Source organism: Chelon labrosus, assembly GCF_963514085.1.
Source record: "Chelon labrosus genome assembly, chromosome: 8".
Taxonomy (NCBI): Eukaryota; Metazoa; Chordata; class Actinopteri; order Mugiliformes; family Mugilidae; genus Chelon; species Chelon labrosus.
In genome coordinates, this window is record NC_140358.1 from 20,165,246 (window position 1) to 20,179,631 (window position 14,386).

At 43.6% G+C, this 14,386-nt stretch overlaps 1 protein-coding gene across 1 annotated transcript in view; it reads right to left on the reverse strand.

Moving 5' to 3' along the window:
- Positions 1–14,313, reverse strand: part of LOC311491965 (connector enhancer of kinase suppressor of ras 2) — a gene marked incomplete at its 5' end in the record, with an annotated part of 59,633 nt that extends 45,320 nt beyond the window's left edge. The window contains 2 exons of the mRNA XM_084550057.1: positions 118–281; positions 14,250–14,313. Coding sequence (XP_084406183.1) covers positions 118–281; positions 14,250–14,313 — 228 coding nt within the window. The remainder of the gene's footprint in view (positions 1–117; positions 282–14,249) is intronic.
- Positions 14,314–14,386: the final 73 nt, after the last annotated feature.

Consider the following 14,386-nt stretch of genomic DNA (forward strand, 5'->3'; position numbering starts at 1 on the left):
TGTCTCATACCTCAAACACACAATAATATATTCAGGACCTGCATAAACATTACTCCTTCCAAAAGCGTATGCATTGAGAGACACAAAACCGGTGGTAACAGAGCAACAGAAGCTGACCAGGGCACAGAGGAGGTCGACAGCTTCCAGGATGAGCTCCTGATGTCCTATTCTGGTGACGCCGAGCTCCTCCAGCTCCTGATGGGTGATGTGCAGCAGCTGCTCTCCCCCCATCTGCTCCCGCTCGAAACTCTTCACGTACTGCTGGAGACAGTCGTCAAGACCTAAGGAGAGCACAGACAGATGCAGTTTAGGATGTGCTGATGTATCTGTCTTCTGTCACCGCGCGTAATGCCACAGCCGCAAATGACCAAATGTTTTTGACGGATTTCTCCCCAGAGACAAAAAAAAAAAAAGGGAAAACATCATTAAGAAAAAGCTTTCCCGCTGTATCAATGACTGATACTAGTATGAGTTTCCGCTTGCCATATTGTCGACTGAATCCTGGTTCACTTAGATGCAACACAGAATTCAGGCATGAGTACAAACTCCCACACAGATGCAAAAGAAAATGTGTCTTATTCTGCCAAATAGAAACCAGAGACAAACTGCCTAAAGCCAGAGGTCTTTTCGATGCTTTACTGACACTATCACCTAGAAAACATATCAGCCTGTGCAGCTTTTCCGTATCTGATGATCAGCATGCTGTACTTTAATGAAATTCGCTGCCTTTTACTAACATTTTTGTGTTGAGTGAGTGAAAACAGTGCATTTCATGAACATTCTGCATGATTAATGGCGTGTCCAGCACACACCTAGAAAGATGTGAGTAATATACAGTATCGATGTATGACTTTACGCCGCTACGCTGTGGGCGCCATGCTATGCAGCGAGCCAATCAGCTGCACACAGGCGCGGTAGGTCCGGGATGCTATTGATCAGTAAGAGCCTCTGGCTTTGAACCAAACGAAGTCAGCAGAAAGCACATCTCCCCACAGACCTAATGAACAAGGCTGCTTGAAAATGAGCAAACACGGAAGCAAAATAAAAAAAATAAAAAAAGGGGGCTCAAGAGGAAGCAAATCCACGCGTAGAGCCACTAAGAAGCACAAACACTAGACTCTGTCCCTCCACGAACATGCACTTCAAACGCAATCACACATACAAATACAATTACAACTACTGCTGTTATCCCGGGTCTTGACGCCTCTGCAGAGGCATGTTGTTAAAGCCGAGCGGAGCTGTGAGGAAAACACTGATGCCCAAGGGAGGCAATGCTGACAGAGAGCAGACAGTGTGGTAGCACCTTAACACAGTCACCACACACATGCACACACACACACGTATGCACTCGCTGCAAACAATCAGCACACCAAGAGCAAGAGACATCTTGCTCTTGGTGCGCCATGGGACACAACAGACAGAATATAAGCCTACTGTTGCTCTGAGTGACGTGTAGAAACAATCCTGTTTCATACAGCACGGCAGAGACATTTTAGAGCTAATGCGTGAGGGACCATGAACTGTGGCAACACAAGTGAAAATTGTTTAATGGAATATATGTTCCCAGAGGAGAAACTTTATGCCCTGCGCGTTAGCACATGTTTCACTTATGATAATTCAACGTTACCACAGGGAAGGCAACTGTTACACATGAAGAACGTGAAAACTAAACCTGTGAAATCAAGTAGATGCACGTGTTGACAGGAGCATATGTAATTTGGTATTATAATCAGGTGAGACTAAGCAGTCACTATTCACTCTAGTATTGTATGTACAGTAAGTGATAACTTGAGGGCGAGAACTTGCACTTTACTTGAATCTTTCACACATCTTTCTATTACGTTCTGCTTTCTACTACCACCCTGCTTTAAAATTACAATTTTACATGCAAAACAAGTTATAAACTTTTAAAACATAACTAAGCATTGCAAGACATTAGTATCTTTGCAAAAATAAATGCTAAAGTAAAAGCAATCTATTGTAACAATAATCTAATGCAATATAATTTATATATGCATTTTATATAGTTACATACTCCATTTTAATAAAAAATAAATAAAAATAAGAATAATTTTTACTTCTGACAATTAGATTTCTAATGCTAACTGTAGCAATACACCGATTTCTACTTAAATTCTAATATTTTTGCACTTCTTTATGTGGATGGTTATAGTATGCACATCTTCGCTTAGCAGGCCTAGCAGTTGTAGAAGCAGGGAACATGTGGACAGCAGAGTGGAGCCTTGCAGCTAATTACTGGGATGTCTGAATATGAGACGCCTGACCCTCACTGCTAGAGACACGAAAAAATTAAAAAAAAAATAAAATAAAATCTGATGGCCAGTGATGACTGTTTCCCAGATGGAAGTCTTTATGTCCAGTCCTGAGATATGTGAGCAGTCTGTTCCAAACCTTTCCCATCCTCTTATTTTTCTCTCTGCTCCCTCTTACAGTTATAAGCCTGTTCCTCCTACTGAGACCATTTCACAGAGGCCCTATCAAACAAGGTGACCCGTTGTGGCTTATGTCATCGTAATCTGACTATATCTGTGAAACAATGACAGCACGATACCTACATTCCACAACTTTGATTCTGTGCAAGTGGATAAAGTGTGCGTGAAACCTTTAGGCGCTTTAGTTCCTGACAGATTCTGTGAAACCATCGAGGGGCGGAGTCTGATGAGTACAAAAATCCACTGCAACTTGTCAGACATGTGAACAACTGCAGATGTAAAGAACTGCCTGAGAAAAACAGGGATTCTTGCAACTGGAAATGGTGCCCAGACGGCTCTGATCTCAACATCACAGTGTCAGTCTGTGGTTATATGAAGAGACAAGACTGAATCCACACAGCAACAGCCACGCCAGGTACCTTGAAAAATGCGTACAAGTAAAACATGCAAAGTGTGCTCACACAAATATCAATCTGGTTTAGGTGTTTCCCGTTTGCTGTACTTTGTATGACGTTAAAGGGGAATTACTGTTTTTTACAACCTGGACCTTATTTCTGGCATAAAATACGATCGTTTACTCACCCATATAACTTTGGTGTCATTTGGAGTGGTTCGGACGATATTTAGATGCGCGTATATCCATATAATGGGAGTGACTGGGGCACCGAAACGCAGCCTCTAAATAACGCATTATCTGCAGCAAAACTCGTTCATTTCACCAATATTTTGTTATAAAGCGCTAGTGCTATTCCCCGTTGAGTCCGGAGTTACCTGTTATCTATTCGCGTACGTGCAGCGGTTTGTTGTTCTTTGGCCAGCTGTTCCTCTCTCTGCCTCCGCATCCTCCTTTCAACAAGCTCCTCATCCGTATACTCTGGCTCAAAACGGTAAGGAAGTCCATCATAAACAAAGTCGTCGTCCACAACGTGAGAATCGGAAAAACATTCAGCCATGTTGCAAAAAACTAGCAGTAGCAAATTACAGGTAAACAAGCTGACTGTTGCGAGTGCGCGCAGCGCTCAGAGATGACATCATCCAGGTCAGAGGTTAGTAGGTCAATCTACAGACCCCGGATGATGATAACAGGTAACTCCGGACTCAACAGGGAATAGCACTAGCGTATCATGACAAAATATTTGTGACATGAACGAGTTTCGCGGCAGATAATGCGTTATTTAGAGGCTGCGTTTCGGTTCCCCCGTCACTCCCACTATATGGATATATGCGGATCTAAATATCGTCCGAACGACTCCAAATGACACCAAACTTATATGGGTGAGTAAGCGATCGTATTTTATGCCAGATATAAGTTCCAGGTTGTAAAAAACGGTAATTCCCTTTTAAATGACAAAGACATTTATTCCTGAATGCACGCTCGCTTCTGCTAACTATTTTCCACCACTATAATTTATATAAAGAGATGATGAATAAAGTATGAAAGAGGAATGGGCTCGACAAACATCACCTCCTCTGGGAAAGCCTCACACTATAGTTACTGTATGATTCTGCAACACGTACACACGGCGTATGAAAGGGATTCTGTCATTCTCTTTTCTCCAGTTACATTGACATGAATTGTCGTGTCAAATACACGTCGGTACTGGTTTGCGAAGCGCGCACATGCATAGCACGTACACAACCACAGCGTGACACACAGCTGCCATCCAATCAGATGAATCAGAACGCCTCCCCTAGAGGACAAACAGCTGATCCGGGTTCATCTGCCGAGTTCACGCGCTAGCTTGAAATAGCACGCGGCAGCTCGCAAACACACACAAACGAACACACAGGGGTCAAGTTTCTCTGCACTGCACGTCGCCACACAGTTTAAATGCAGCAGATATTATTAGTCAAGTTCTTCAGCGTCAGTTGCATCCGGCTGAAACAAATAACTATTTCTGTCGCCCAAATGTGTTCTCACATCAGACTGCTAACAGAGTTCACGGACACTGCAAGAAATCTGAAAACTGACCTCATCCGTCTGTGAAAACCAAAAAAAAAAAGATTTTGCATGAGACATGTCTTGGCTGGGGAACGAGATATTTTAGCCGTTGTTATTTGAAACATTAGCAGTGTGTGGAGCTCTGCCTCACGTGATGGCAGGTGCCGCAAAGGTATTTCCTCTAAATATTGCTTTCCCTAATACAATCCAGGAATTTAGGATTTGCTGAGTCTGAGCACTGCTTGTATATCTCTCGGGTTTCTGCACTTTAAACAGTCTTTTGTGACAAAATGTGCCGACTGTCAACAGCCTGAGTTCACAGTTTCGACACACTGACTGTATCAATGTACCTATCCGTCTGCTCACTTTTTCTTGTTTTGCGCAATGTCCTCAAAACTATATGCTGCTGTAACACTGTGGTATACATTTATGGATTATCTTATCTTATCTTGCGACATGAAATGACATTCCCACATTCTTGCGACATGTGTTGAACAGAAAGCGGCTCAGCACTTTTTCACTTTTGTATCTTCCTCTTTAAGATGAATGGGTGCTTTGTTTAGTCTTTATTAGACAAAACTACCTCAGAATAGCCTCAGAGATTTACAAAATGTGAAACCTCCAAAGCCGTTACATCTCATTGCAAAACAACTTTACTCATGCTGCCTCTCACTGCATGATTTCTGTCAAATTCTAAGATTACCCTAGTTTTACTATAATGTAATGTAATTACTTTTTCCTGGCATTCATCCCATGCAGGTCGAATCTCGCAATGCATGCGCTTTGAGTGTTACGTAGATCCAGTGATGGTTTAACTTAATTTACAGAACTTTTTCAATCACTTGCCAGACTGACAGGCATCCACAATTGTTTCCCCCAAAGTTCTTTAGATCATTTCATTACACCACCAATGACTCTCTATGAAAGTTCACTGACATATCATTTTACGGATTTGAAGGTGTGATAAAGTGTAGTGACATTATCCACGCGATTATTATTTTATTTCTTGTTAAAATATTTAAAGGTTGCCTATTATAGCCCATTTTTATTATCAGGTTTATGTAAGTTTCACATGTCCACAGAATTAGTATTTCCAGTTTCAGCTCAAACTACTGCACAGGTGGTTCATTTTATCATGCACGTATACTTTTAGCACCGTTCCAAATGGGCCGTTTCAGTGCCTGTAGCTTTCGATGCTAATGAGCAGCTGCTGACCACGCCCCCTTTTCAAAAGAGGGACACCACGGGGAAAAACAAGGCGAGTAACGAAAAGCTACACTTCACAAGTTTGAAGCAATACTGGAGCCAGAGGGCCTCAGATTTCGCAAAACTGAATGCAACAAGTTGTTTGTGGATGGTGAATAGATGAACATCTTTACTGTTAGCTCCCAGGGTTTGTTCCAGTGAACTGAATGTGTAGATATGCGACTATATTTTAAAGCTGCAGATCTGCTGGCCTGCTGGGGGCGATCCTATCCAGTTGTGACATCCAAGCCCAACCAACGGTCCCCGCTCCCCGTTGTTATTTGGTGGAAAGTTGGTCTGGAACTTCTCTGTTTGGAACTGATTATGCTCCAGCAAAGATCTGCTGAGACGATCAAATGATTGAGGTGGGCTTTATGGGGTTATAGGCAAAAGAATAAGCGCAAGGTAGTCATTCACACGGTTGTTCACAATAAAATGGCTCTGGTTGGTTGTAGGACTATCTAATTGTGTGCATTTGAGTTATGTAAGTTACTTTTGTATTCTCTGTACTGAATAAAACACTCCCCATGATGAAATACAACCTGAATGACTTATTCAAACATACTTTTTTTTTTTTTTTTTTTTAGAGCGAAAGGAAGGAAACCAAGGTACGGACTTTTCTTGCTTGAATTTTCCCCATTATGTCTGTTAAAGGGGAACTACCGTTTTTTACAACCTGGACCTTATTTCTGGCATAAAATACCATCGTTTACTCACCCATATAACTTTGGTGTCATTTTGAGTCATTTGGAGCGCCGCGTATATCCATATAATGGGAGTGACTGGGGCACCAAAACGCAGCCTCTAAATAACGCATTATCTGCCGCGAAACTCGTTCATTTCACCAATATTTTGTTATGATATGCTAGTGCTATTCCCTGTTGAGTCCAGAGTTACCTGTTATCATCATCCGGGGTCTGTAGATTCACCTACTAACCTCTAACCTGGATGATGTCATCTCTGAGTGCCACGCGCACCCCACGCGGCTTGTTTACCTGTAATTTGCTACTGCTACTTTTTTGCAACATGGCTGAATATTTTTCCGATTCTGAGGTTGTGGACGACGACTTTGTTTATGATGGACGTCCTTACTGTTTTGAGCCAGAGTATACGGATGAGGAGCTTGTTGAAAGGAGGACGTGGAGGCAGAGAGAGGAACAGCTGGCCAAAGAACAACAAACCGCTGCACGTCCGCGAATAGATAACAGGTAACTCCGGACTCAATGGGGAATAACACTAGCGTATCATAACAAAATATTGGTGAAATGAACGAGTTTCGCGGCAGATAATGCATTATTTAGAGGCTGCGTTTCGGTGCCCCAGTCACTCCCACTATATGGATACACGCAGATCTAAATATCTCCCGAACGACTACAAATGACACCAAAGTTATATGGGTGAGTAAACGATCGTATTTTATGCCAGAAATAAGGTTCAGGTTTTTTGCTTTTGAACTTTACTGAGAGTTAAACCAGTTTGATTTGATGAAGAATACAAAGAACTTATTTGGCTTTTGTTTTAATCTAAGTGACTGCGTTTCTGTAGTGCTCTGTGTTGATTATATTGATCTTTTTTTAAATCCTCAAATCAAACAGTTTGATGCTAAACTTCAATAAAATGCCATTGTACTCCAACGTCTCTAGGATTTTTTTTTTCTTGCAAGCGAAAGAGATCTCTATCAGACACACTGAAGGATCCCTTGATCCCGACCATCATTGAGTCCCAGCGTGCTAAGCCTCGAGCAAGCATCTCATGTTGACAGCTTCATCCACATTTCATGCAATTGCCTCCAATCTTTTCCTCTTTCCTGAGCAAAATAAACCCCTCCCTTTCTGAAACACGGGGGTTGCCAGGCAACCAGAGCAAGAGAGGCCTCCGAGAAGAAGTGAGGGATCAGCAGTTGCTGCCCCTCAGGTCCCTGCACTGATGCTAGGCTAAGGATCGCACATACACACTGTAAATACACACACTGTAGCGCGTATATGCGCCGACTGAAAGCTTCTCGAAGGCCACAAATATGAAATAAAAAAAAAAGACTGTTCTTGTTGCTCAAGCTGCAAAACTTGCATACAGCCTGCTTTGCCGCTTGGTTAATAACAGTCAAAAGTGTATTCTTATTTCAGACCATGTTCGCATCAGACTGGAGCCTGGGTGCATAGCGGTGACGAGCAGCAAAACACTCCCCCTGTCCCCTTGCCTTACCCTCATCTGTGGGATTCCTGCTAGAGTAAGTGCTACAGTGAGTGGGAAGAAAACGCACGACTCCCACTAAAAATATTCCTACTGTGAAATATTCATCACATCATGACAGAATATTGTTAAGACTGTAGCGTTTTAACTCCCCACTACATAAGCATTCAAGTGCACCGCGGCCACCTCTCTGGTGGGGGTGGGTGGGTGGGTGGGGGGGGGGGGGGGGGGTGAGGTGTCAAGAGGCAATCTGAAGGAACAGGAAGAAGGAAAACGGGGTCAGCCTGAAAAGAGCAAGGAGTTCAGAGGCAGATCTCGACTCTGAGGATCTAACCGACCTGAAAGAATCTCAAGTGACTACAGTCATGCTGAAAATACAATCATATGTTAACATGAACTTTAGCTTTACCTCAAAAGCCCCGGCTATCCCCACTGTAACCCATCTGGTCCATTTGGGGGCATGATATTGAAAGAAAAGACCCAAAAGAATGCATAATGCAAACAGACGTAGAGAAGCAAACAATCCCATACTGGAGCGATGGTCCTTCGCAACGGTTCTGTCACATATTTATTGATACTCGCTTCGTACTTTTTTGTGTATTGTTGTTTTTATCCTTGCTTGCGACCTAGACTGTTCCGTTTTTATTGTTCTCGTTAGATTTATTATACCGTCTCTTCTTTATTAGATCTATTTCATATATTGTTTTGTGGCTGAACCACAGTGCTTAGTTTTGTTCTTATTCATGTACCTCGTGTTTTGGAATGACAATAAACTCTGGAAACCTGGTTAGTACACAACATTACAATACAATGTTCTGCTGGGAAACTTTTGGACCTGGCATTTCTGTGGCATTTCATGTTACTTAGACATGTACCACCCACCTGGACCTGACCGGGCACCCCCACCCCACAGCAATGACACTCGTAAATGGCAGCAGCCATCCCCAGCAGGATGCAGCCTGACACAGGTGCACACACACAAACACGGTTTAGGATCAACTAAAAAAAAAACATGTATCTGTGGAATGATCCAAAGAGGCCCCTCCACTCAACCCATAGGATCCAAAGTCCCCTACTAACAACACTGTTGCCAGACACAACAGGACACCCTCAGAAGGCCCATGTCCATTCTCTAATGAGTCACAACTGTTTTGGAGGCACAAGGAAGACCTACACAATGTTAGGAAGGTGGTTATAATGTTATGCCTGATCGGTGTATGCATACATGTTGACACTAAAGTTGCAATCAATACTTTTTTATATATATTCACAATGAATCCAGTGACTGTGTGTAATGTAAAACAGATTCAAAGTAACCAACCCACATACTACTATCACATTACCACGCTCAGTCCTACATAATATCTGGCGTCTTTTAGCATTTTTTTTCTCTCTCTCTCTTTTGTTCTCCAGCCCCCACAGATTCACTGTTTTGGCACAGTGATACAGGTTTTTGTTCTGCACGCCAAATACTCACAAATAATCAAGTGTCACACAAAGTTAGCAACTAGCTAGCATTTGAATAATTAGCAGCTAACAAGGACTTACTGTATAGTTGTTGAGTGCCCAAATACTTATCGTGACTAGTGTGTTAGTAACTGAGCTAACAGTCTTCACGTAACACTTCATGTGTACCAAATAGTTTTTTTAAGTAGCCTAATTCTCGCAACATTATTGTGGCTACAGCTAATAATTAGTGCTATAATATGCAGTATTTATAGAAAACAGAATATATTTAACCATTAACAGAGCATTATCCCTCTGACAAATGCAACCAGTCTATAAATGACTGGAAAAAACTGCTGTGACACCATCGAGCTGATTCAACAATGTGATTTTTATTAATTCTGAATCATCCTGCAAAACTGTTGCTCAGAGACAAAGTTGCTAAGCAGAGATGGAGTTGTGCAAGCTAAGCTAAAACAAGCTAAGATAGCAGCAAAAGGAAAAGACAGGGTGTTTAAATATTTGTCAACTTGTTAATGCAGCAGTTAAGAAATTAACTCTCACACATTTTTCTTTTTGCTCCAGATCGCCAGTGACCCCGTCTTCGTAACGTACGACCTCACACGGGGTCCTTTCCCACAGGTTGAGAAACTCTGTTTGATCCTAACGTTTTACGGTTGTAAAACTGGGGCCCCCGGAACAACAGGTGCAAACTCGACCCAGTGAGGCCCGTGCAAACATCTACACATGCACGCACACACTCACACAGGCCCCTCTGTCCGAGCAGCCGGATAGAGCGGGTGCTTTGATATGATGCCCACTGCATCTCCCATTCTGCGCACCGCTCTGCCATCCCCTCTGTGCTTGCCCCCTCTTCCTCTGTCATGCCCATCTTTCCCCTTGCACGCTCCCTCATTTCCTCCCCCATCTTAGGCTCTTCAGCCTTTCTTTCATTTTGCTTTGCACCTCCCCATTTCTGAATCCATGTCCCCGCTCTCCTCTTTCTCTCTCTGTCTCTCTCTGCTCGGGGCCATTAAACAGGAGGGGAAGCTGTTGAGTGTGTGTGAGTATTTGTGGGTGTGTGTGTGTGCATATGAAAACGCATACGTACACTTGTGCGTCTTTATGCGTCTAAATGTGTCAAGATGTGCATCGGGCGTCTGTGCGCGTTGCCGTTTCCCCCTCTTATGACATGTGCTGTGACTCCAACCCGATCTGATCTGGTTTCCATGACTACCGATGCCCCACTTAAAGCTGCCGCTCCAGAGTTTGTGTGTCTTCGCATGCGTGTCGGTTTGCACACATGCATGCAACAACATATATTCAAGCAAACATGTGCATTCCTTCGAGTGCATGCGTCCGCGTGATCCCATACGCGGTGCGCTCGCCTGCTCTCTCTGCGTTTCTTTTATGCAGACGGGGAAAAATAAAAAAATGGAGGACAGGAGGAGTTTCCTCTGTGCATGTGCATATGTGTGCTTCCCCATAATAAGGCATTCTCTTTAATCTTTAATGCAGCTGAAACTACAACGAGCACACAGTCAGAGCCAGGGGAAGTGTGTTTTCCAACACGGACTTCCTAAGCATGTCAGCGGGAGACAAAATCAGGGGACACAGTGTGGACTAATAGTAAACATGGACCTCCCCATGAGACTCAAACAACTAAATTAAGCAGTATGAGGATCCTTTCAGCAGATAGAGAGAAAAAATAAAGTATACTCTGTGCCTGTGTTAGTTCATCATCCATAAGATACTGGTACACATGTCTATAAAGACATTTTCAACAGATAATGAGCTGAACTTCAACTGAATATGCACACGCTCTCAGTCATTCACAGTCCCCTGCACTGACTGAAATGTCACATATCACCACTATTTTGAGATTGTTCCAATGCATTAGCACACACAGAGGGAAGCAGAGATTACTGCAGGAAGAGGGGGAACTGCCTTATTCATTTCCCTGTCAATGTATGCATCAGGAGGCGGCCGATACCGCGCGCCTGAAAGCACAGGGTGATCTTATGAGGCACGCACGGCGCCGACAGCAGATGAGAAGTCAATTTTTTTCTCTGTTGCCTCACACGTTAAAGCACAGGTTCGTACGCACCGCGCTTAGCACATCAATTGCGTCTGCACACACCTTCGGCAGACACATACGCTCGCGCAGAGAGAGAGAGAGGAAACTCCTCCGGTGTGGGTGTTCAAATCAAAACAAATGCTGATGAGTCATCTTTCTGTGAGCCTCACCAGTGTTCTGCTGCTGGAGCAGTCCTGCTACGGCAGCGGGAGATACAGTATACGCTTTGCCTGGTAGCTAGCTGTGTCAGGTTTTCTCAATAGGACTGCAGAGTATCACATCTCTCTGTCCTATATTCTTTCATATGACAGGAGTGGGCTGTTGAGGAAAAAAAGTGATGCTGTCTGCAAGACCTGAGCTTATGATTTTGCCTTTTTTTTTGGAGCACTATTGAAAATGCAGCCCTGAATCCTTTGATGAATGCCCACAAGCTGTCTTTGTAATTCAGTCTGTCTTATATTAGTCCAAGCCGATGCTCTCACAAGACCAACTTAAATTATTTATTTAGGCTGACATCTATTTTTACTGGCTACTTTGTGTACTAACATTTTATGTACAAAACATCATTTCAATTTACTCTGAATAACATTCAATAAAGTATTTCTGGCCCACATATTCTTAGAGTGTTGAGACTTCTGGCTCGTCCCTGGATAAGATCTTTGTGGCTTAGCTCTCTCTTTGTAATATGAAGCAACAGAAAAATAACAAGAAATAATAACATTTGTAGACTGACAAACAGCACTTGCAAAAAAATCACAGCGTTTGTATCATGAAAGAACAACTATTGTGACCCAGTGCACGTACTGTAAATAACAGTTATACGTCGCAACCTATTTAAAAGATGTGGGTGAGAACAAATGCTCGCTCTCGGCAGCACCCATGTGTCTTCTATATCTGTTCTCTCATGGCAAGCACTGGAAATCGCGAAAAGAAGGTCCCGGTGTCACTTCTCTGTGAAATAAATGGTACAAGACTACTTGGAAGTGCGAGAGAGAGATGAAGAGCTTCCAGCAAAGAGGCCAAAGCGAGCCTGTGTAAGCGCACCCATTAACACCAGCCTTTCGCCTTTTACTGTACTCATAAGAAAATAAGATCTGAGCACATGCCTGCCACTGAGGGTCTATGTTTGAAGGCGGAAAAAGGGGAAGGGAAGCTTCACAAAACGAGGGACGTCCGTGAATTTGTGAGCGACCCCACTCTAAATGTGAAAGAGGCCGATGAGAGGGATAGCAGTAACGAGATTAATGTTTTTTGTGGTTTATTTGTCGCCGGTGTGTCTTAGATTGCCCGGGAACTTGCACATTATCGGGTTATTGTCCGATCACAATTTGACAGCTGCAGCAGATGATTGCTTAATTGTAAAAAACGAATGTGTATTACAACGTCTTTATCCAACAAATACAGCCTTCACGCGCCGCATTTCCTTTTCCTAATTAAACCTTAGTCTCCTGCAAGACAGGGTGTAATTAGTTTAACTTGGATTAGCTGCACATAACTTTCACATGATGGATAGCGCATAGCTCTAACTTAGCTCGCTGGCCCTAAACTGGCTGCAAGTTTGGAAAAGGCTCATGGTCATGTGAAAGGTGGTAAAAGCTCTGATCACTTGCTGTCTTACGCGTCCTGAGTACAAATACTTCTGTAAGTCATTTACACACTCTGCGTGAGATGTCAAAGAAACTAAACCAACATTTTTTTTTTTTCTTTGACGGTGCAAATCTCATTCTGCCTAGTACTCATAAATTCTCCAAAAAGCTGTGCAGACGCCGAGCTCTCCTAAACTCCACAGATGAGATGATGTACCTGTAACTCAGCTGAAACACATGAGATCTGGAATTATACTAAATATGTATATATATAGAGAGAGAAAGGGAGCGAGATATATAGATTAAATATTTAAATTAGTCACTGTCTGTGTGAACAATACTGACACAAAATCACATCTATTACACTCCTGTATTAGTCTGAGTCATCAAACAAGTAGTGATTAAGTCATCCTCTTAAGTAAGGGATTGCGGACTCCCTCCCATCCCATTTCCATTGTCTGTCACCAGGCCTACCACAGTTTCTCTCACAGCTCTGTAGATGACCAGAGTGTGAGAACAGCACCTACCGCCAAACACGCACACAGACACACGCACGATTAGAGATTACTCATTCATACTGTCTGTTTGAGGGGGAACGTATCTTGTGCCAGCAAAGCGAGCAAGATTTAAAAAAAAAAAAAAAAAAGCGAGTGTGATTCTGCGTTTGCCTTATATGGCAGGAGGCGATGCGCTGTCCACGGTGCTGAAACCGACTGTACGCCTGGCATCGGGAGGATGGGGGTGGTGGTGGTGGTGGTGGTGGTGATGGGGGGGGGTACATGCAGCCATAACTACATTAATCATACGTGCGCGCGCGCATGTTGGCACACGCACATACACACAGCGAGTGGTGGTATCAGCTAGAGGGCATGTGTCAGCGAGTGAAGATCACATATCTTCCACATTCATTGATGAGAGCTATTCTTCTGCAGCTGCTGATGGCAGCAGCAGCAGCAGCAGCAGCAGCTGCATCAGCCCACGGGCTTGGTTTGAGAGAGGTGCGCTCTCAAGCAAGCGAGATGACAGAATGCTGAGCCCCCCCCCCAGACCCCGCTTCTTGGGGACATCCATTTCACTGCACCGGCTCACAAGCGTTTACTCTACTTTAGTGACTCGAATCACTCTCGGAGTAGTCAGTTACATCGGCTGAATCCCCCCACCACGTCAGTCTGCAGGTTTGGGATACGGAGAGCACACATGCACAGAGTGTGGCCCTCCGCTGCTCAGCACCCCCCCACAACCTGCATCCCCATTCCAACCACAAGCAGCATGAACATCAAGAGCCCGACTCAATAAGCCAGTATCATTACCTTTCATCCAGTCCAGCACTTGCTTTGGTGTCCATTTACTTATAGGTTCCATAACCAAAGCCATGGTGTCACAGTCTCTCCGAGGTGAACGGCACAGGACTCAATGCGGGCGACATAAAACGACTTGTCAGTCACAT